Consider the following 15,122-nt stretch of genomic DNA (forward strand, 5'->3'; position numbering starts at 1 on the left):
AATATTTTTCGAATTTGGTTTTCTTTCTTAGACTGCATCACAGTTATTTGCCTCTTTGTTTTCTTTTTCTTTTTGTGAATTATACCAAGAAAAATGATATCGTTCAATCATTCAAAACGTTGCAAGTTTTTAAACAGCTGATGTTTGTGACATGTGAGAGAGAAAGGAGAAAGACGCAGAGAAAGACATTTACGCGGGAACAAAACAATGTACCCCAAATCCTGATTCTGAAAAACCAATAGCTTGTCCAACAGCTGGTTTCTTCCGCTTCCTCTTTTTGTTTTGTTTTCTTAGCATTTGAAATTAGTTTCGAAACACTTCTTCCTCGCATCATGCATGGCAGATGTTTTAATATCTGACAGCATTTGTTTATTTGGATTTTAAGATTGGTGTTAATTGTTATGAAGGGGACATTATGTTCTGTTATTAGCAAGTCAATTTGTGAGACTCATACGAAAAAAATGAAAAAGAGTCGTTGTGGGTCTCAATCTAACCATTGACATTGACAAAAATCATGTAGGATCATCTTCCACCAAATTTTTTTGTTCTTATTGTCAAGCATCGTTCTCTTAATCAATATCAATGCGTAGTTGATGAACCTGTCTTTCTCAATATGCAAATTGACAAATAATGATAAATTTCAAAATATTGGATTATGAGAGTGAAGATTGATGAAGAGATGAGAAACAGAGAAATGGGTTCTTCATCTTACAAATTGGTAAATTCTGTCCAAGAACAAAACCCAGAGTTGTGAATCTCAAAATTTTCCAGTAAATTCTGATATACATTCTGTAATTTCAACAAAGATAAAAGCTTTTTTCTGTATAATTACATCCTGTCAAATAACCAAAACAATCTGTGTATAAGTTCTATCAACTTCGACCCTCCGGGTCTGGTGATGACAAATTTGCTGCAAAGAGATAACTATAAAGCCTCCACGATCACTTGAATTCTCATCTCACCGGTCAATGCACCCCAGCTTTACCTGTTAACCCCTAGCGAAAAGTTTTCCCTATGGAGGTAATCTCTCGTTCTAATTTTCCCTCGCTAAGCAAAATCCCTCTAGTGCTCAAGCAAAGAATGGTCGAACAAACTGAAGATACTAACCATGCTGCCCAACTCTCAGCTTTAGCAGAAGTGTTGAACAAAATGTCCTTTTATGATGATCATGCTGGTGTACTCAGGAAGCTTGTAATGCCATATACAATGTAATCTACGAAGATTTGGTTGAATTTCCTGTGAGAATGGATTCCCGTTTAAGGAAGAGTGCATAAAGAAGCTCATTCCATGCATCAGGGACGCCCGGTAGGCACCAGTGGCTGCAGTCTTGATGCTTGATGGAGGCTGGTCCAGTCTCAGGCCCTAGATAGTATATAGACGCATGGCCATCTTTTCTCCATCGAGACATGTTTGTCACATTCAGCAAATCCAATTTCCTAACATGTGACTCATTTGATCGCTCCGATACTATATCAAAGATAGTCTTACAAACACTTGTGCATGAATCTGGCAATGAAGTTAATCCAGGTAGAGTTTCCAAGTGACAACCACCACCAGTATTCCAATCACCGCCACTGTTACATCCACAGCCTATTTATTAGTGCTCAGTTATACAAGAACATGAAATAAAAAGAAAACAATAATATATCCAGGAGACAAAGAAGAAAACAATAATATATCTATGAGACAAGCAGAAGAAGTGATAGAGAAAACCTGAAATGCACGGGAGCATAAGTTCGAAAGAGGACATAAGTCTTGCTCATGTTCACTTCACTACCAATCCAATCAATCACAGTTTCAATCGATCTGCGGTATGCAGTTTCAACAGTCATATTCATCTTCACCTCCTCCCCTTCTTGGAAGTAGCAACCCCTAACAAATAATGAAATTCCAAAGATCAGATACCTATCACTTATAATCATACACTTCTCCCCACAAGAAAAGTTTCAATTCTTATTCAACCAGCTAATTAGATTCTTTTAACTACAAATTCATTGTAAACTTACCATCTGCTAGAGTTCGAGTGAAAAGTTTGCATAATGTATCAATAAGATTCCTTCCTTTAACTTAAGAACCCATGTTGTTTGTTTGTGGGGTTGAAACTAAAGATATAACAAAAATAACAAAAAAAAGTTTGTAGAAAGTAATCAGGACGTGTATATACTTACTCTCTTAAGGTCTTCGCATAACTCCACCAGTGCCCAGCATTGAAAATCAACACATCTGCATCTCTCCACTTGGTGTAAGTCCCTTCCAGCTGATCCACTTTTAAAGCGTACTTCACTTTTGCTGGAGCGCCAGCTGGAGGACGGCCCTGAAAGACTAGAAATGGTGCTCTGTAATATTCCACTGTGCAGTTGAAGTCCTCAAACTTGAACACCAAGAACCCCGAGTGCTTTGTGATTGGATTCCCATTCACCTCATAGATTGAAGTCTTGTTAGGAATTGCAGAGGAAAGCATACAGAGAAGAGACTCCCACTGGTTCCTTCCAATTGAATCACCAACAAATACAAGACGCCTGTTCCGAAGCTTTTCCAACATCTTCCCTGCATCAAATCTGTTCTTAAGAGAAGACAGAAACCCAATAAGATCTTCTTGTACAATCTACTCCTGGTTAGAACATAATTCAAACCATGAGGTTGATCATAGTCTAAAACATAAATGAACACCAAACAGAGCAACTACAATGTACTTAATTAGAGAAGATTCAAAGTACCATTATTATCATCATAGCCATTAAAGAGGAACCACAATGTACTTAATTAGGGTTATGATGAAAAATCACGATATAATCAATCACAATGTCAAATACAGTAAAAAAGAAAACCTCAAAATAGTTTTCTTTTATCTTTTTAGATTCAGAAAGAAAAGGTAATCAAACAAAACACTTCCACTTTCAAAGGGCATACGAGGACAAAAAAAAGAGAAGAAGATTGTTTTAAGCACACAATCGTAGACAAAGACAACACACGCTGACATGGGCACGCAGAAAGAGAGAAAATTGAAAAAATATAACAAAACAACCGAAACGAAAGAGCAAACAGAGAACTTTCCTCAGTACTTGAACATTTGAAATTGTGATATAGATGAAGAGTTGACAAAGCCAAAAGCCAAAAGGTTCACGGGTGCAGCTAATCAACAAAAGAGGTCCACCAAAATACTGTACAGAACTCAAATTATTGACACAGAAAATAACAACGACGCCCAAATTAACACTACAAAAGCACGCAAAAGAAGGATAACTAAATCTATTCAGCAAAACAAAAGCTAAATTCTAATAACTTGGGCTGCTGATAAAATTTAGGAAGCTTTCTTCTCTACTAGCATTGAACCTTTACCAATATAAATATGATGTCAAATATTTTTATTTCCTTAAAAATCTCAGCAGGGAAACATAAACAAAATGGTAAATACCTGGGCAAGCTGCAATCTTTGGGTTGCCAACGCCACTTGGTAAAGATAGAATCAGGCCTGCCATTCTCAGAACATCTAAAGCCGCCATCCATGAAAGAGCAATTTTGTGACTCATACAACGGATAGCTCTCATCCCAAACCCAATTCCCATCAAACACATCACACGCAACACAGCCTTCATCAAGAAATCCCGGCCGTACATTCCCAGTTGATGACGGTAAAGATGATGAGCCATGCAATCCCAGCAAGGCAAACCCACGAGAACGAATCCCGCTAATAACCATATGGTAGTCCAAATAAGAGAAGCAGCTAATGAAAAGAAGAGAGACCAAGAAGAAGCCAAGAATGGCTAAAGAAGGCTCAAGAGGGTTGAAGCGCTTGAATTTCTTCAAGAACTCAAACTGGGTCTTCGTGTCTTCTGTGTCCTGTGGAGGTGTGCTCTTACTGTTAGCCATTTCTTTGAAAAGAATGAAACTTTAATAATTCATGGGCGTCTTGTGTTGGAGTGATGGTCCAAGAGCCGAAAGGGGGCTTAAAAAGATGGGCTCTTTAGACTTCTAGAGAGAGAGAAAATGGGGTCCGAGAGAGCAAGAAAGTAAGCACTAGTGGCTGAAGAAGACATTTTCCGAATTGGGTTTTCTTCCTAGACTGCACCACAGTAAATAGTTTCTGTTTAGAGTAAGAAAAGGAGATCATCCAAGCATTTGAAATGGTGCTGGTTTTTATCAGTTTATAACCTGCGAGAGAGAGAGAGAGAGAGAGAGAGAGAGAGAGGGAGAAATGGTTTCACGACAAGTAAGAATCAGAAGCACACCACTCAACGCAAACAGTCAAAACAGCATTTATGCTTTCTTGAATTGGTTTCACAGTCTTGTCAATGGTGTGGTAAATTATTATTATTATAAATGGTTATGAATTTTGATTTTGAATTTTTTTTCGCTCGAGTCATGGCCAATTAATAAAGTCAGGGTCAGCAAAGGACTCACTAGTGTAGTAGTTTGGAGTATTTATTTTCTTATGCAAGGTTTTGAGTTCTAATTCTAGCATCTGTGTAATGTGTATGAGTTTAATATACTATCGCTCATCTTAATAAAAAATATCTTTAAAAAAAAATAAGGGCAGGGTCATAGTGAGTCTCAATCTTACTATCTGACAATAAAAAATCATGCATGATTACCTTCCGCCATTTTTGAAAAATCGCATTCACATTCACATGTGTCTATTCTATCTATCTATCATAAATAAATATAGGAGAATTTAGTTCTGGAAACCACGTTTGGACATGAATGGACAATTCCATTGACGTTATTTTCTTATTGTGAATGGACTTATCTTTCTTATAAATTATTTGGATAGTTCTGATCTCTTGAAATACAAAAGTTTAAGATATTGTGATCACATGCCGTTAAATATTAATCCAATAGTTCAAAAAAATTTCTTAAAAAGAGTGTAAGAGTGAGTGAACTGTTAAATTTACATCTAACAATAAATAACTATAAATCTCTTGGACCCTTGTAGTCCAAAAGATGGAACTGACTGATTGGATACTTGAATTAATTGTTGAAAGTTTTCAGCCCTGCCTGGAATTGTGCCCCATCCATGTAGCTTTCATTGTTTGTTGTACTCATAAATGATTGAATAAGAAAAATAAATTTGGATTTTTTAGCAACATAAAATTGTTAGAAAGGCCCCAAAAAGAGAGGAAAATAACACAAAAAGAAAAGGAAACAGAGGTTGGTACTTGGTAGTATTGTATTTGATATTGAAGGATCTGAGATGGACAAAATGCCCTCCATCGAATACCCACAAGCAAGCCAAAATCTAAAATTTAAGTCGGCCAGTTCATTCTGTAATGTGGGAGGGAACACTTGCCTTTTGCTTGACCACCAAAAAATGTAGGCCTTGTAAAAAAAAAAAAATTTTTAAAAACCAAACAATGTAGGCCTTCATATACATTTATAATTTATGAGCACTTCAACTAATATTTTTCTTTCTAAAAAAAATACTAATTTGACATTCCTTTTCATTAAAAAAATTTAATTTAATATGAGAAAAAATTAAATTCGGACATGACAGCCCCCCTAAGCATGTGGCGCTGATGGGGGCATATAAAGAATGAACATTTTATATGACGAGTCCAGGCCAATGGCATAATCCAAACATGTGTATAGCACCTAAATAATTATTAATTAGTTAGATAGGAAAAATAAATAGCCAACGAAAATATGCTGTTGTTCAACAAGGAGGTGGGGATTTTGGGTCATAGGATAGGAGTGTACAAAATTCACATTCACGTCTTCCCAAAGAATCTGGTGTACTTTTGAGTCTTTGACCAAAAAAGAAAGATCTGGCATAAGGAAAATTTTATAATGTTATTGTCACACTGCCAACAACATGTTGTGACATGAATAAAATGTAACATAACGTGACGATACGACGATCTAAACAATAAATTTATCTATCATGGGAAGCACAAAATATCAAAATGCTTGAGGGCCAGTGCTGAAATGAGAACAATGACTACGATCCTCGAAAAAGGAATAGCCCAAAAAGCTTGGCCCCACAAAAGCAAAGCCCAAAAAAATTTGGTTAATTTTTCTTTGAAGCCTATGTTCAATTTTCTTGCATAGGCCCATTCTTTTTTCTTTCTTTTTTTTGGGTTTGCTCCAAAATGCTGTCTGCAGCATCCTAAACCCAGACAAGGTGTCTAGCCTTATAGGAAGAAAAAAAAGGGCAAGAACCTTAGATTAATTGAAGCAAAATTGAATTTTACATTAGAGAAGAGTACAATCGTGAAATGTTCGTTAGGGCTGTTACAGTTAACAGTGTCAAACCAAAAGAGGCACTTGTTCACAAAACATAGTAACAGAAGCTTACGAATGCAGCAATGCCACTTAAGATACAAAGTCTATCTAACCTGCTTTCGTTTCTCATCTTCTCCTCTTTTAGCTCGTTCTGTACCTTCGAGTATAAGTGACAAGACTCAAGAACTTCGCTGTAGTTTTTGCTCCGACGGCAGCTTAATGCTTCCTTAAGAATAAGCAAACTGTTTCTTCCATTGACGTGAGAACCTTCCATGTCTTCCAGCTGCATGCTTAATTCTGTTAACTTAAGAGTTGTCTGAACACCTTCACCCTCAGTATAAATCACTCTGAACTTCATACTAAGGATGCATTCTACTACTTGACATGGAAGGATGTCTCTGGCGGGAAGGATGGATCCAAAGCGAATCACAAAATCCTTGTCTGTTGGCCAATGCCTTTGACCTCCAAGAGGGCACCAGCTAGCAAGATTTGCAGCTTGCTTTATTTTCTTATTTACAACAATCCAACTAAGCCGGAGTCCATCACGAAGCCCCCGCCACAACTTCCCGTCTTTCCTTTCTGTCTCCATAGAAGTAATTGGTGGAAGACCATTAGCAACAGAAAGGAAAACCTCACCATCGTTGTCATCATCTCTATCAGCATAAGTAAGAAGATCAATCCGAAAGGGGCAGTTGTAAAACCAACCATTGAAGCCATTTGCATTTGGAATGCCCCAAAGAACTTTTGAGCAGATTATTTTATCCTTGTACCTGATGTCCACAAGAGAAACAAAATCCGACGGTGAAATACTTTCAAATTCATCCATGTCGCCGTAGTATTCGGCCTCAGTCCACTCCTCAGGGTATTCAAGGTAGTCATTCCATTGATACCCTGAAACTTCCTTGTTTACAATAAGGGGAAAACAATCAGCATAGAACTTTCTGAATCCACCAATGGATAATATTAAACTTTTGACATCCTCCCTATTAGTCGAAGGCCACATAGAAGAGCACACATCTTCCCATAATCTCTCTTCTTTTGAGATGGAACAGAATGCTGCACAAGCACATGCTGCACTAGCCAACGTTGGTCCATCAAGACGCCTCAATATATCGTAGAAAAGATCTGTGCTCAAAGATGCCATATTCTCAACTGGTGCAACTGACATTGCAGTAGATCTCTGATAATCAGGGAAACAAAGCACATGATAAATCTGATAAGAGCTCCCAAGATAATTACAAATTTTTTTACAAGAAGATAAACACAATATTAAGACAAGTTACACCAACAAAAGTCGTCGAACCAAGGGCCAGAGCATTTTACTCTGGAATAATATACACAGAACTAAATGATAAAGTGCTTTACAGAGAGTTTTCACCAACCTTGATTAGGTCAAGTAACTACGGCTAATCAACACTGGCATGCAAACCAACTCATTACAAGGTTTACGGGTAACCCAGTCCGGTTGTAATTGAACTGCTTCAAAACAAAACAAAAAAAGAATCAGTGGAAAGGAAATAAGGGCAGGAGAAAACAGAAAATGTACCTACAAATTCAAAAACCAAATAAAAGCTTCAAGCAGAAACTTTATAACCAAGAAATTCCTTTCAAAGATAAGAAGTGTCCCATGAAACCTAATCCAAACCATTAGTCTCTTCACCAGACTGAACAAAGATTTAGAAAACAAAACAAAGTGAAATGACAACCATTATCAAATTGTCGTTTTACCCAAAAGACCACTATAGATACAAGAGAGGAGGAAGAAAGACAACTTAAATCAATGTTGAAACCAATAATGGAAACAGTATGGGAAAGAGGTTTAGAGTTTATTAGTAGTTAGTGCCTAAATTGGCAAAGTGCAAGTGGTTCCAATAAAACTTTAACACAGAGAATACTTGCAGATTGGATTATCACAATTTAGGTGCCTTTCATAATGTCTGAAAAGGACAGGATGAGTGTATTATTAACAAAATTAAACCAGAGGAAGAATTTCAAATTCATGAAATCTCTCTATGGTACTATATCTCACCAATGCCTCTAAAGATGCAAGTAAGCATTCACTAACTTGGCAAGAACATTTCTGTTTTTTAGTTTTTAACAAATCCACGATGCATAATACAAGCAAGTATCAAGATCATAAAATGTGATTTTTCCTGTTAGGCACAATGACAGGCTTCAGAAATTGGTAACACTAAATACAATTTCAAAAGCATTGAGGCCTCTGGAAAAAAAAAACACAGAGCAATGAAAATTTAAAAAGCCGACAGCATAGATAACCATTCACCATATTGGATCACAGCCTCCGAAACATGAGACATGTACTTCATTCTATAATTGAATTATAAAAGTAAAAATGGGTCAAATAGTACAAATAAGAAGGACAAAATTCAATGAAAAGGTAATTCAATTCTAAAAGTAATAATGGATCAAATAGTACAAAAAGTAAAGACCACATTCAGTTAAAAGGTGGACAGGGTGGAAATAATTAAACAGCTTTGTCCTTCCGAGTACCAACTTCTGACAAGTAAAACATATTATGGGCAAATTCCCTTTCCGGTTCGTTCAAAGATGACAATTTTCTCTTCAAACAAAGAAAATAAGATTCCAATATAATACATGGCAAAAGAGAAAACTGCAAGCGCTACTTAAGAAAACACACAACCAGCTAGAGAGAAATGGGAAAATAAGATTGAGATGGGAACCAAACTCGAGTGATAAAAGGGCTAAATGCTTAATAAATACATAAAAGCACCAAATTTCAAACTCACCCAAATCAAAATGACAAACACGAACCAAATTCCCACATAAACACAAACCAGAAACCAGAAACGAAGGCTTTGCATAATCAGCATGAAGAAACTGAGAAAATAAGAATTGGGTTTGGTGTTGCTAACCTCATTGATGATAACCCCTGAGCTCACACGAACAACAAAACAAAGAAGCTTCAACACAACACAAGGGCAGGCAGGCTTTTACCCTTTTGAGATTTCCAATGAGAGAAGCATGAAGCTAAAAAGAACCCAGATGGCAGATGACGAAGGCAAATCCGATAATATCTTGTTAATCAAAGCGACAGGTTCGCGGGTCACTTTCCATTTGTTTTTTTGGGAAGGTTACTGGGTTATTGTGTTACTTTTCTTTACTTTATGTTTGACACGATACGAAACTACAAGATATGGGATTTTGGCTCTCTCTCTCTCTCTCTCTCTCTCTCTCTCTCTCCCTCCTATTATGCGGTCCAGTCCACTTCCATTAACCGGCCAAGTTTTGCCACCTCATCGCATAAATTTATTGGACCAACCCTACCTTCATTTATACCTGCCCCCTAACCTCTCTGTGTTGAATTGCTTTTTTTATTTTTTATAATAAGAAATTGTTAAAATATCATATCATGAAAGTTTAACTATGAGCCACTGAAGCAGGAGTGAGTCAGAAATAGTGTGTCCGCCCTTTTCACTAATCTTTATCAATTTATTTAAGGTATTTCCAAAAATAAAATAAAAAATGCCTTAACTAGTTAAACCTTATAGCAATGGGCAGTAACGAACGCCCCACATCTAGATAGATGGGAAGGAATATGTTGTTAAATAAATACACATAGGTTAGGTTAATGTGAATAATATATTTTTTTTGGTCAAACATATAGGATGATATAACTCGCATACCCTATAACTTGAATTTAGGTGACTAATTACTTTCATAAATAGGTTGATTAATTGGTGAGATCTGAGTTGTAATGACGTTGAATTTAGAAATCACTAGAAATGAAAAAAGATAAGGACCAATGAGCATGGTGGACATAATCGAGGTGAAGAAAATTGTTCAAAAGGTGGGAGTTGAAAGTTGAAATTGGCATGAAAGGGAGAGGTTGCATGCAAGCTCACCAACAATTGGTGGGGTCGAAGGCTGTAGGCTCACCACGTGGATAAAAGTGAATATTAAATAGGAGGGCTGGTGGGGATTGGATACGTGGCAAGGGTTTGACTGAGACTGAGAGAGCATGCTCCCATCAATCCCATCCTATCACCACCATTATGGTTGCTCAGCGCTCAACTCAATTTCTCCTTTAGTTTTCTTTGAAGGCATTTGGTGATTGTGTACGGATGTGCTTTATGGTCGTGGGTACACTACAACCCGGTGCTCCTTTGTCCTCGTGCCCTAATGTCTACCAGATTGGGAGGGGGAGGGGGACCATGGTCATGGAGATGTGGCTTCTCTAGATTTCTAGGTTTAAATTCCTTTGGTTATTAGTGGAATAACGAGTCGAATAAAAGCGACTTGTTAGGTTACATTTAGCGAGTGGAATTGAACTATTTCAATTAAAATGAGCAACAGTTTCTAACTATTATTAGGCGTGCGAAAATTGAACTTATTAAATTGGACAACAATTTGACATATTAAGTCTTACAAGTACCATCTAGAGGGATGAGACTCATAAGGACTAGTTTGGACTCAACTCTAGTCCAATCCAAGCCAGTTAGAGAAGTAGAATTCTATAGTGAGGGTCGAGACAATATCTCTTAACTATTAGATCAAATTGGTTAGTTGAATCAAACGATACCTCATCTAAGAGCCTTAATAAGACCCTCACTATAGAATGAATCAGTTGGACAAATCATTGTTGAGCGTTTCTAGTTTCCCCAACCCAACCCACAAAAGAAAGGCGGGCTCCAGTTTTTAATGGGCTTAATGAATAGGAGAGTAGGTGACATCGGCCCATCTCTTAAAAGAACCACAGGCTAAGACCCCAACCAACATACAGAAATCAAGTGAGCCCAAAAAACCCAAAACCAGGGGTTTTCTAGAACAATGTAGATCTCCTCTTGTTTTCGTATGAGGATTCATGCTCTGCAATTGCATCAACCAAATCTGTAATCTAAAATCTAATAATTCTCTAATTCCCAAAGTTTTCAGGCTTGAATTCAAGAGAAAGAACAAAATAGTTTTCATAAGAGCAGAGAGAGAGAGAGATCAGAAATTTCACTAGCCAGTAATGTCCTCCATTGCAACAATCACACAATAAGAAAGTTGTTGAAATTTAATTCATTAAAGAACCTACAATTTCAAAGCCCCATTGTTGTTATTGCCTATTGGTGTAGTAGATACTAGATAGACTAGTGTTTCCGAGTCTGCTACCTTAAAGAGTTAAAGGCTCATTCATCAGCAGCGGTCTCGTCAGCCTTGACGACGTCGTCTTCGTCGGGGTCGCGAGCAGGGTCAGACTTGTCCATGGCGGCACGAACCTTGTCAAGCCAGGGCTTGAAAGCCATCTCTATGGCCAGCCAACCAACCGCTAGGGCTCCGAACACCACCATCGCTTGCTGCGTAGCCGTCGGCTTCCCCATCTCTTTTTCTACCTTCCTTCCTTTGCCTTCTTCTACTTGACAAAGTTTGACGAATTTCAAAATTCTCAAAAAAATTCTCAATTCTCTACGCGTCTTGCCTTTCCTTGGAGGTGCAGCGTTATATATTTGTTTGGCTTTGGGTTTACGTCCCGTCACCGTCGGGGTTTGGACCCTGTTTGGTCACTGGGGAATCAGAAACCGGGATAAGAAAGCTGCCCTTCAGACAGTTTGGACCAACCCGCTTTCTCTACGCGTTAGTTTGTATTGTATTTGTATCCAACTCAACTTAAGTTTTTGTTTTTGTACAATCATGCCCAACAGGCCTTTTTGCTCAATTTACGCAAATCCCTTCATTAACAGAATTTTTCTATGTATCACAAACCTATCTTAAAACCAAATAGAACAAAAAATGTAAAACATCTTAAAATAAGAACCGAGCCCGCTCTCAAGTTTCATCCACCTCTCGATTGATAGATATAGGATATCAACATATTACTATGAAGTCTCATGAAAAAGATTCATCAGGTTGACATGACATGGATGACAATGTCTGCAGAGGTGGTTTAAGATCTAATAGCTGAGCAACAACTGATCATGTCTCATGCAAACTTCAATCAAATTCCGATACAATGAAGAACAATACGGCATAGCGGCGGCGACCCCCTGTCGAGATCCAAGCTAGTAGCTAGCTATATCACCTAATAAGAGATGAAAACTACAACTTTCAAAAGCATCAACAAGAATAGGGAGCGCTAATTTTGGTGCCTCAACACCCAAAATGAAAATGGAGAACTGTATATGAGATGTCAAAAGCATATCGATTACCAACTTCTTAATAACATTTTGGGAGTTTCACTGGGGATAGACAACGAATAAAAGTGCAATACCGAAACTCATTTAATGTCTCCAAGATCACCGATAAGTTCTTCCTACAACAAAGGTGTTTACATAACCATGTGCCACAAAAATTATAACCAGTGCGACATCTTTAACGGCCACGCCCACGTCCCCGACCACGACCGCGCCCACGTCCACGGCCCACGGGTCTCCCTGAAATTGAAAAAACAAAGACAGGAAATAATGAGTAGAAGATTTATTACAGTGACCTGCGAGATAGCACTGGGTAAATCAAGAAAAATAGGTATGATTTAAAAAAGATAATTATATCTAAGCCCAATACAAGTTGCAGTACCTGCAGTTGGCTTCTTGGGCTTGACCCTAGGTGTCTCTTCAACTAGCAGAGTCTCAAGATTCAAACTATCTGGGAGGATATAGTATCGAATGTTGTTTCCCCTCACGCTGAGATGATCCAGAGTCACTGGGTTCTTCCCCTTCAGCGTAAGTTTCACTGTCTTCAAATGCGTATTCATACTGATATCCACACCTGTACAAGAAGTTACCAGTCAGACAGAACAGCTACTTTTCTCCCCTATCAAGTTAGTTGGACACAAGGCACATCAAAGTGTGCAACAAAGTCAAGATTTAATCTATTATCTATGTAATAAGTTAAAAGTTAAAAAAATCATAGACTCTTCATTTCTCTCCACAAGGCAAGCCAGTCACAAAAAGCTGAAGCTTCTTCAACCATTACTAGATACTATTACATAATACACAAGAATCTCCTTTGGAGAGTATTAATAAAAAATGAGCTGTTCTACAGAAACATTTGTGTTAGTGATGCATGTAAAGCAGGGTCAATTCTCTCATTGAGTCATTACAAACAAACAATTTGTAAACATAAATTTTTGAAGAAAACAAACGTTAAACATATGAACAAATCATTTTCTCATAAAATCTTGTGTAATATTTGTAACACTAGGTTTACCCGTAAAGAAACCACCATAAGATTTTTTTTTTTTTTTGTCTTTTACTAGAGGATCAAACTAAAAAGCATCTTCTTCCCATTCCAAAATAAGGACTTGAAAGTTCTGCTGATGCTCTGTAGCCCACGCGTAGTTAAGGAATTGATTATCATACATAGAAGTAATCAGGGGGCTCGAGCAAATTATGTGCTAAAAAATGATATCCATGGTTTAGAGATAAACCACAACTACATCCCAACTCTTGAAAATCCAATGTTGAGCAAATTCATAAGCTCTGACTCTGGGTCAACACTTTGAAAGGAAAACAGAAGCATCTTAAAGTATACAACATTTGTTAGACAATTGTTTGTTCACATCATAAAAGGATCAGAATTTCCAAGGAAATTCCCTCTACAAAGAAATCAAAATGATACAGCTGCCAGAAACTGAGCATATATGCTGTAATCGAAATCATTAACAATTCTCTTAAACAAGCCTGACCTCACAAAGATGTCATGTGCCCAATACCATAAGTAAGGAAACTATTCAAATCTTCCAGGATTCTAGATACTTAGATATATCCTGGTTCGCAAGTAATCTACGCACGTAAAAAGAAATTATAACTACTGAGCAATCTATGATGAGAGAGCATGTGTAATGTACATAACAAACTTATAACAAGCCATTACAAGTCCTAAAACTTTGTCAATTGCATCTTAGTAGACTCTAAACTCGGGTGGTATCCATGCTCTGCTGATGCTTCTACATGGTCAATTTATACGAACTGGCAGAGCCGGATGAGCAAAAACTTACCCCAAGAGGGAAACCACACTCCAATCTGAGTTAATTGTGGGCAGAGTTGAGTGTCCTAAGACAACCCATGGAGATTCCCCACAAAGAGAAACCAACGACATAATTACTCCATTTTTCACTAAATTCGTCTTATGCAGTATAACTGATAAGAATCTAACATTAAATTTAAGGTAAGACCCACTTCTGCTATAAACACAATAATCACATTCTACGCTACACAAAAACTAGTATAAGTTGCTTTATAAGTTATAATAGGGTAGCACAAACCTAGGGTTTAATTAAACCCTATTATGTAAAAACTTCACTTTTCATATCATTTTAGAAAGAAAGGAGTAAGAGAGGAACACAGAAATACCTGTAATGGTGCCGTTGACAACGGTGCCGTTCTTGAGCTCGATCGACACTGTCTCGTTGTTCAACTTCATCAAGAACCTGCATATTTTCAATTTCCATTTTTACTTTTGTACCAGCAGAAAATTTGCATCGCTGTTAACTGAGGAAGAAGAAGAATTAGAGGAAGAGAGAGAGAGGAAGACTAACCTGACGAGCTTCATTGTTGATAGAGAGACGACAGCTAGGGCTTAGGGTTTTGAAGCGTAACCAAAAACGAAGCGGGAGAGTGGGGGATCTTGTCTGTGCCGCACAGAATGAAATTAACTTTAGGGCTCGGGCTGGTGAGGTGGTCTCTTAGTAAACGACGGCAAAATTACTTAAACGCCCTTCCTGAATCCTACCGGCGTAGTAGAATACGTTGTCGTTTTATGAGCCGCCGACTCACTATACCGCGAGCTGGGCTTAAATGGAATTGCATACAAAATATTCATGTCTAAGTCTCTAATCTTTAATCAGCCCATTAAGGTTAAGCCCAATATATTTTGAGGTGAACAAAACTTGTAATAAAACCCTTGTGGTTATAGTTAATATTGTTACTAATCTCCATCCA

General features: G+C 37.6%; 4 protein-coding genes across 6 annotated transcripts; all 4 read right to left on the reverse strand.

Moving 5' to 3' along the window:
• Window positions 685-4,379, reverse strand: LOC18766949 (protein trichome birefringence-like 10). The gene is made up of 4 exons (XM_007199775.2): window positions 3,416-4,379; window positions 2,169-2,558; window positions 1,714-1,872; window positions 685-1,574 (listed from the first exon to the last, which is right to left on the reverse strand). Exons 1-4 carry the CDS (start codon window positions 3,868-3,870, stop codon window positions 1,214-1,216), a joined length of 1,365 nt encoding a protein of 454 aa, XP_007199837.1. The 5' UTR covers window positions 3,871-4,379; the 3' UTR covers window positions 685-1,213.
• LOC18767076 (probable F-box protein At2g36090) lies at window positions 6,136-9,424 on the reverse strand. 3 transcript variants are annotated; one of them, XM_007199851.2, is made up of 3 exons: window positions 9,114-9,424; window positions 7,602-7,695; window positions 6,136-7,399 (listed from the first exon to the last, which is right to left on the reverse strand). In XM_007199851.2, the coding sequence occupies exon 3, from the start codon at window positions 7,385-7,387 to the stop codon at window positions 6,266-6,268; it is 1,122 nt and encodes a 373-aa protein (XP_007199913.1). In that variant the 5' UTR covers window positions 7,388-7,399; window positions 7,602-7,695; window positions 9,114-9,424; the 3' UTR covers window positions 6,136-6,265. The 3 variants fall into 3 exon arrangements, with proteins under 3 accessions (XP_007199913.1, XP_020425565.1, XP_020425567.1); XM_020569976.1 differs by having other exon boundaries at window positions 7,602-7,698; XM_020569978.1 differs by lacking the exon at window positions 9,114-9,424 and adding an exon at window positions 8,988-9,083.
• On the reverse strand, window positions 11,163-11,818 carry LOC109950595 (outer envelope membrane protein 7). Its single transcript, XM_020569979.1, has one exon. The coding sequence runs from the start codon at window positions 11,562-11,564 to the stop codon at window positions 11,373-11,375; it is 192 nt and encodes a 63-aa protein (XP_020425568.1). The 5' UTR covers window positions 11,565-11,818; the 3' UTR covers window positions 11,163-11,372.
• LOC18767123 (small nuclear ribonucleoprotein Sm D1) lies at window positions 12,327-14,852 on the reverse strand. The gene is made up of 4 exons (XM_007201364.2): window positions 14,720-14,852; window positions 14,535-14,611; window positions 12,757-12,948; window positions 12,327-12,614 (listed from the first exon to the last, which is right to left on the reverse strand). Exons 1-4 carry the CDS (start codon window positions 14,731-14,733, stop codon window positions 12,553-12,555), a joined length of 345 nt encoding a protein of 114 aa, XP_007201426.1. The 5' UTR covers window positions 14,734-14,852; the 3' UTR covers window positions 12,327-12,552.

This window comes from Prunus persica, chromosome G8, assembly GCF_000346465.2.
Source record: "Prunus persica cultivar Lovell chromosome G8, Prunus_persica_NCBIv2, whole genome shotgun sequence".
Taxonomy (NCBI): Eukaryota; Viridiplantae; Streptophyta; class Magnoliopsida; order Rosales; family Rosaceae; genus Prunus; species Prunus persica.

What these genes read in the sequence shown, in the direction of transcription:
- LOC18766949 (XM_007199775.2), bottom strand. Translation starts at nt 3,870, where the DNA reads ATGGCTAACAGTAAGAGCACACCTCCACAGGACACAGAAGACACGAAG. An exon ending in AAAGATTGCAGCTTGCCCAG is followed by an intron (nt 2,559 to 3,415) that starts GTATTTACCATT and finishes TCTTAAGAACAG; the next exon opens with ATTTGATGCAGGGAAGATGT. An exon ending in TATGCTCCCGTGCATTTCAG is followed by an intron (nt 1,575 to 1,713) that starts GTTTTCTCTATC and finishes TGGATGTAACAG; the next exon opens with TGGCGGTGATTGGAATACTG.
- LOC18767076 (XM_007199851.2), bottom strand. Translation starts at nt 7,387, where the DNA reads ATGTCAGTTGCACCAGTTGAGAATATGGCATCTTTGAGCACAGATCTT.
- LOC109950595 (XM_020569979.1), bottom strand. Translation starts at nt 11,564, where the DNA reads ATGGGGAAGCCGACGGCTACGCAGCAAGCGATGGTGGTGTTCGGAGCC.
- LOC18767123 (XM_007201364.2), bottom strand. An exon ending in TGTCAACGGCACCATTACAG is followed by an intron (nt 12,949 to 14,534) that starts GTATTTCTGTGT and finishes CTTCTTGTACAG; the next exon opens with GTGTGGATATCAGTATGAAT. An exon ending in GCCCAAGAAGCCAACTGCAG is followed by an intron (nt 12,615 to 12,756) that starts GTACTGCAACTT and finishes TTTCAATTTCAG; the next exon opens with GGAGACCCGTGGGCCGTGGA.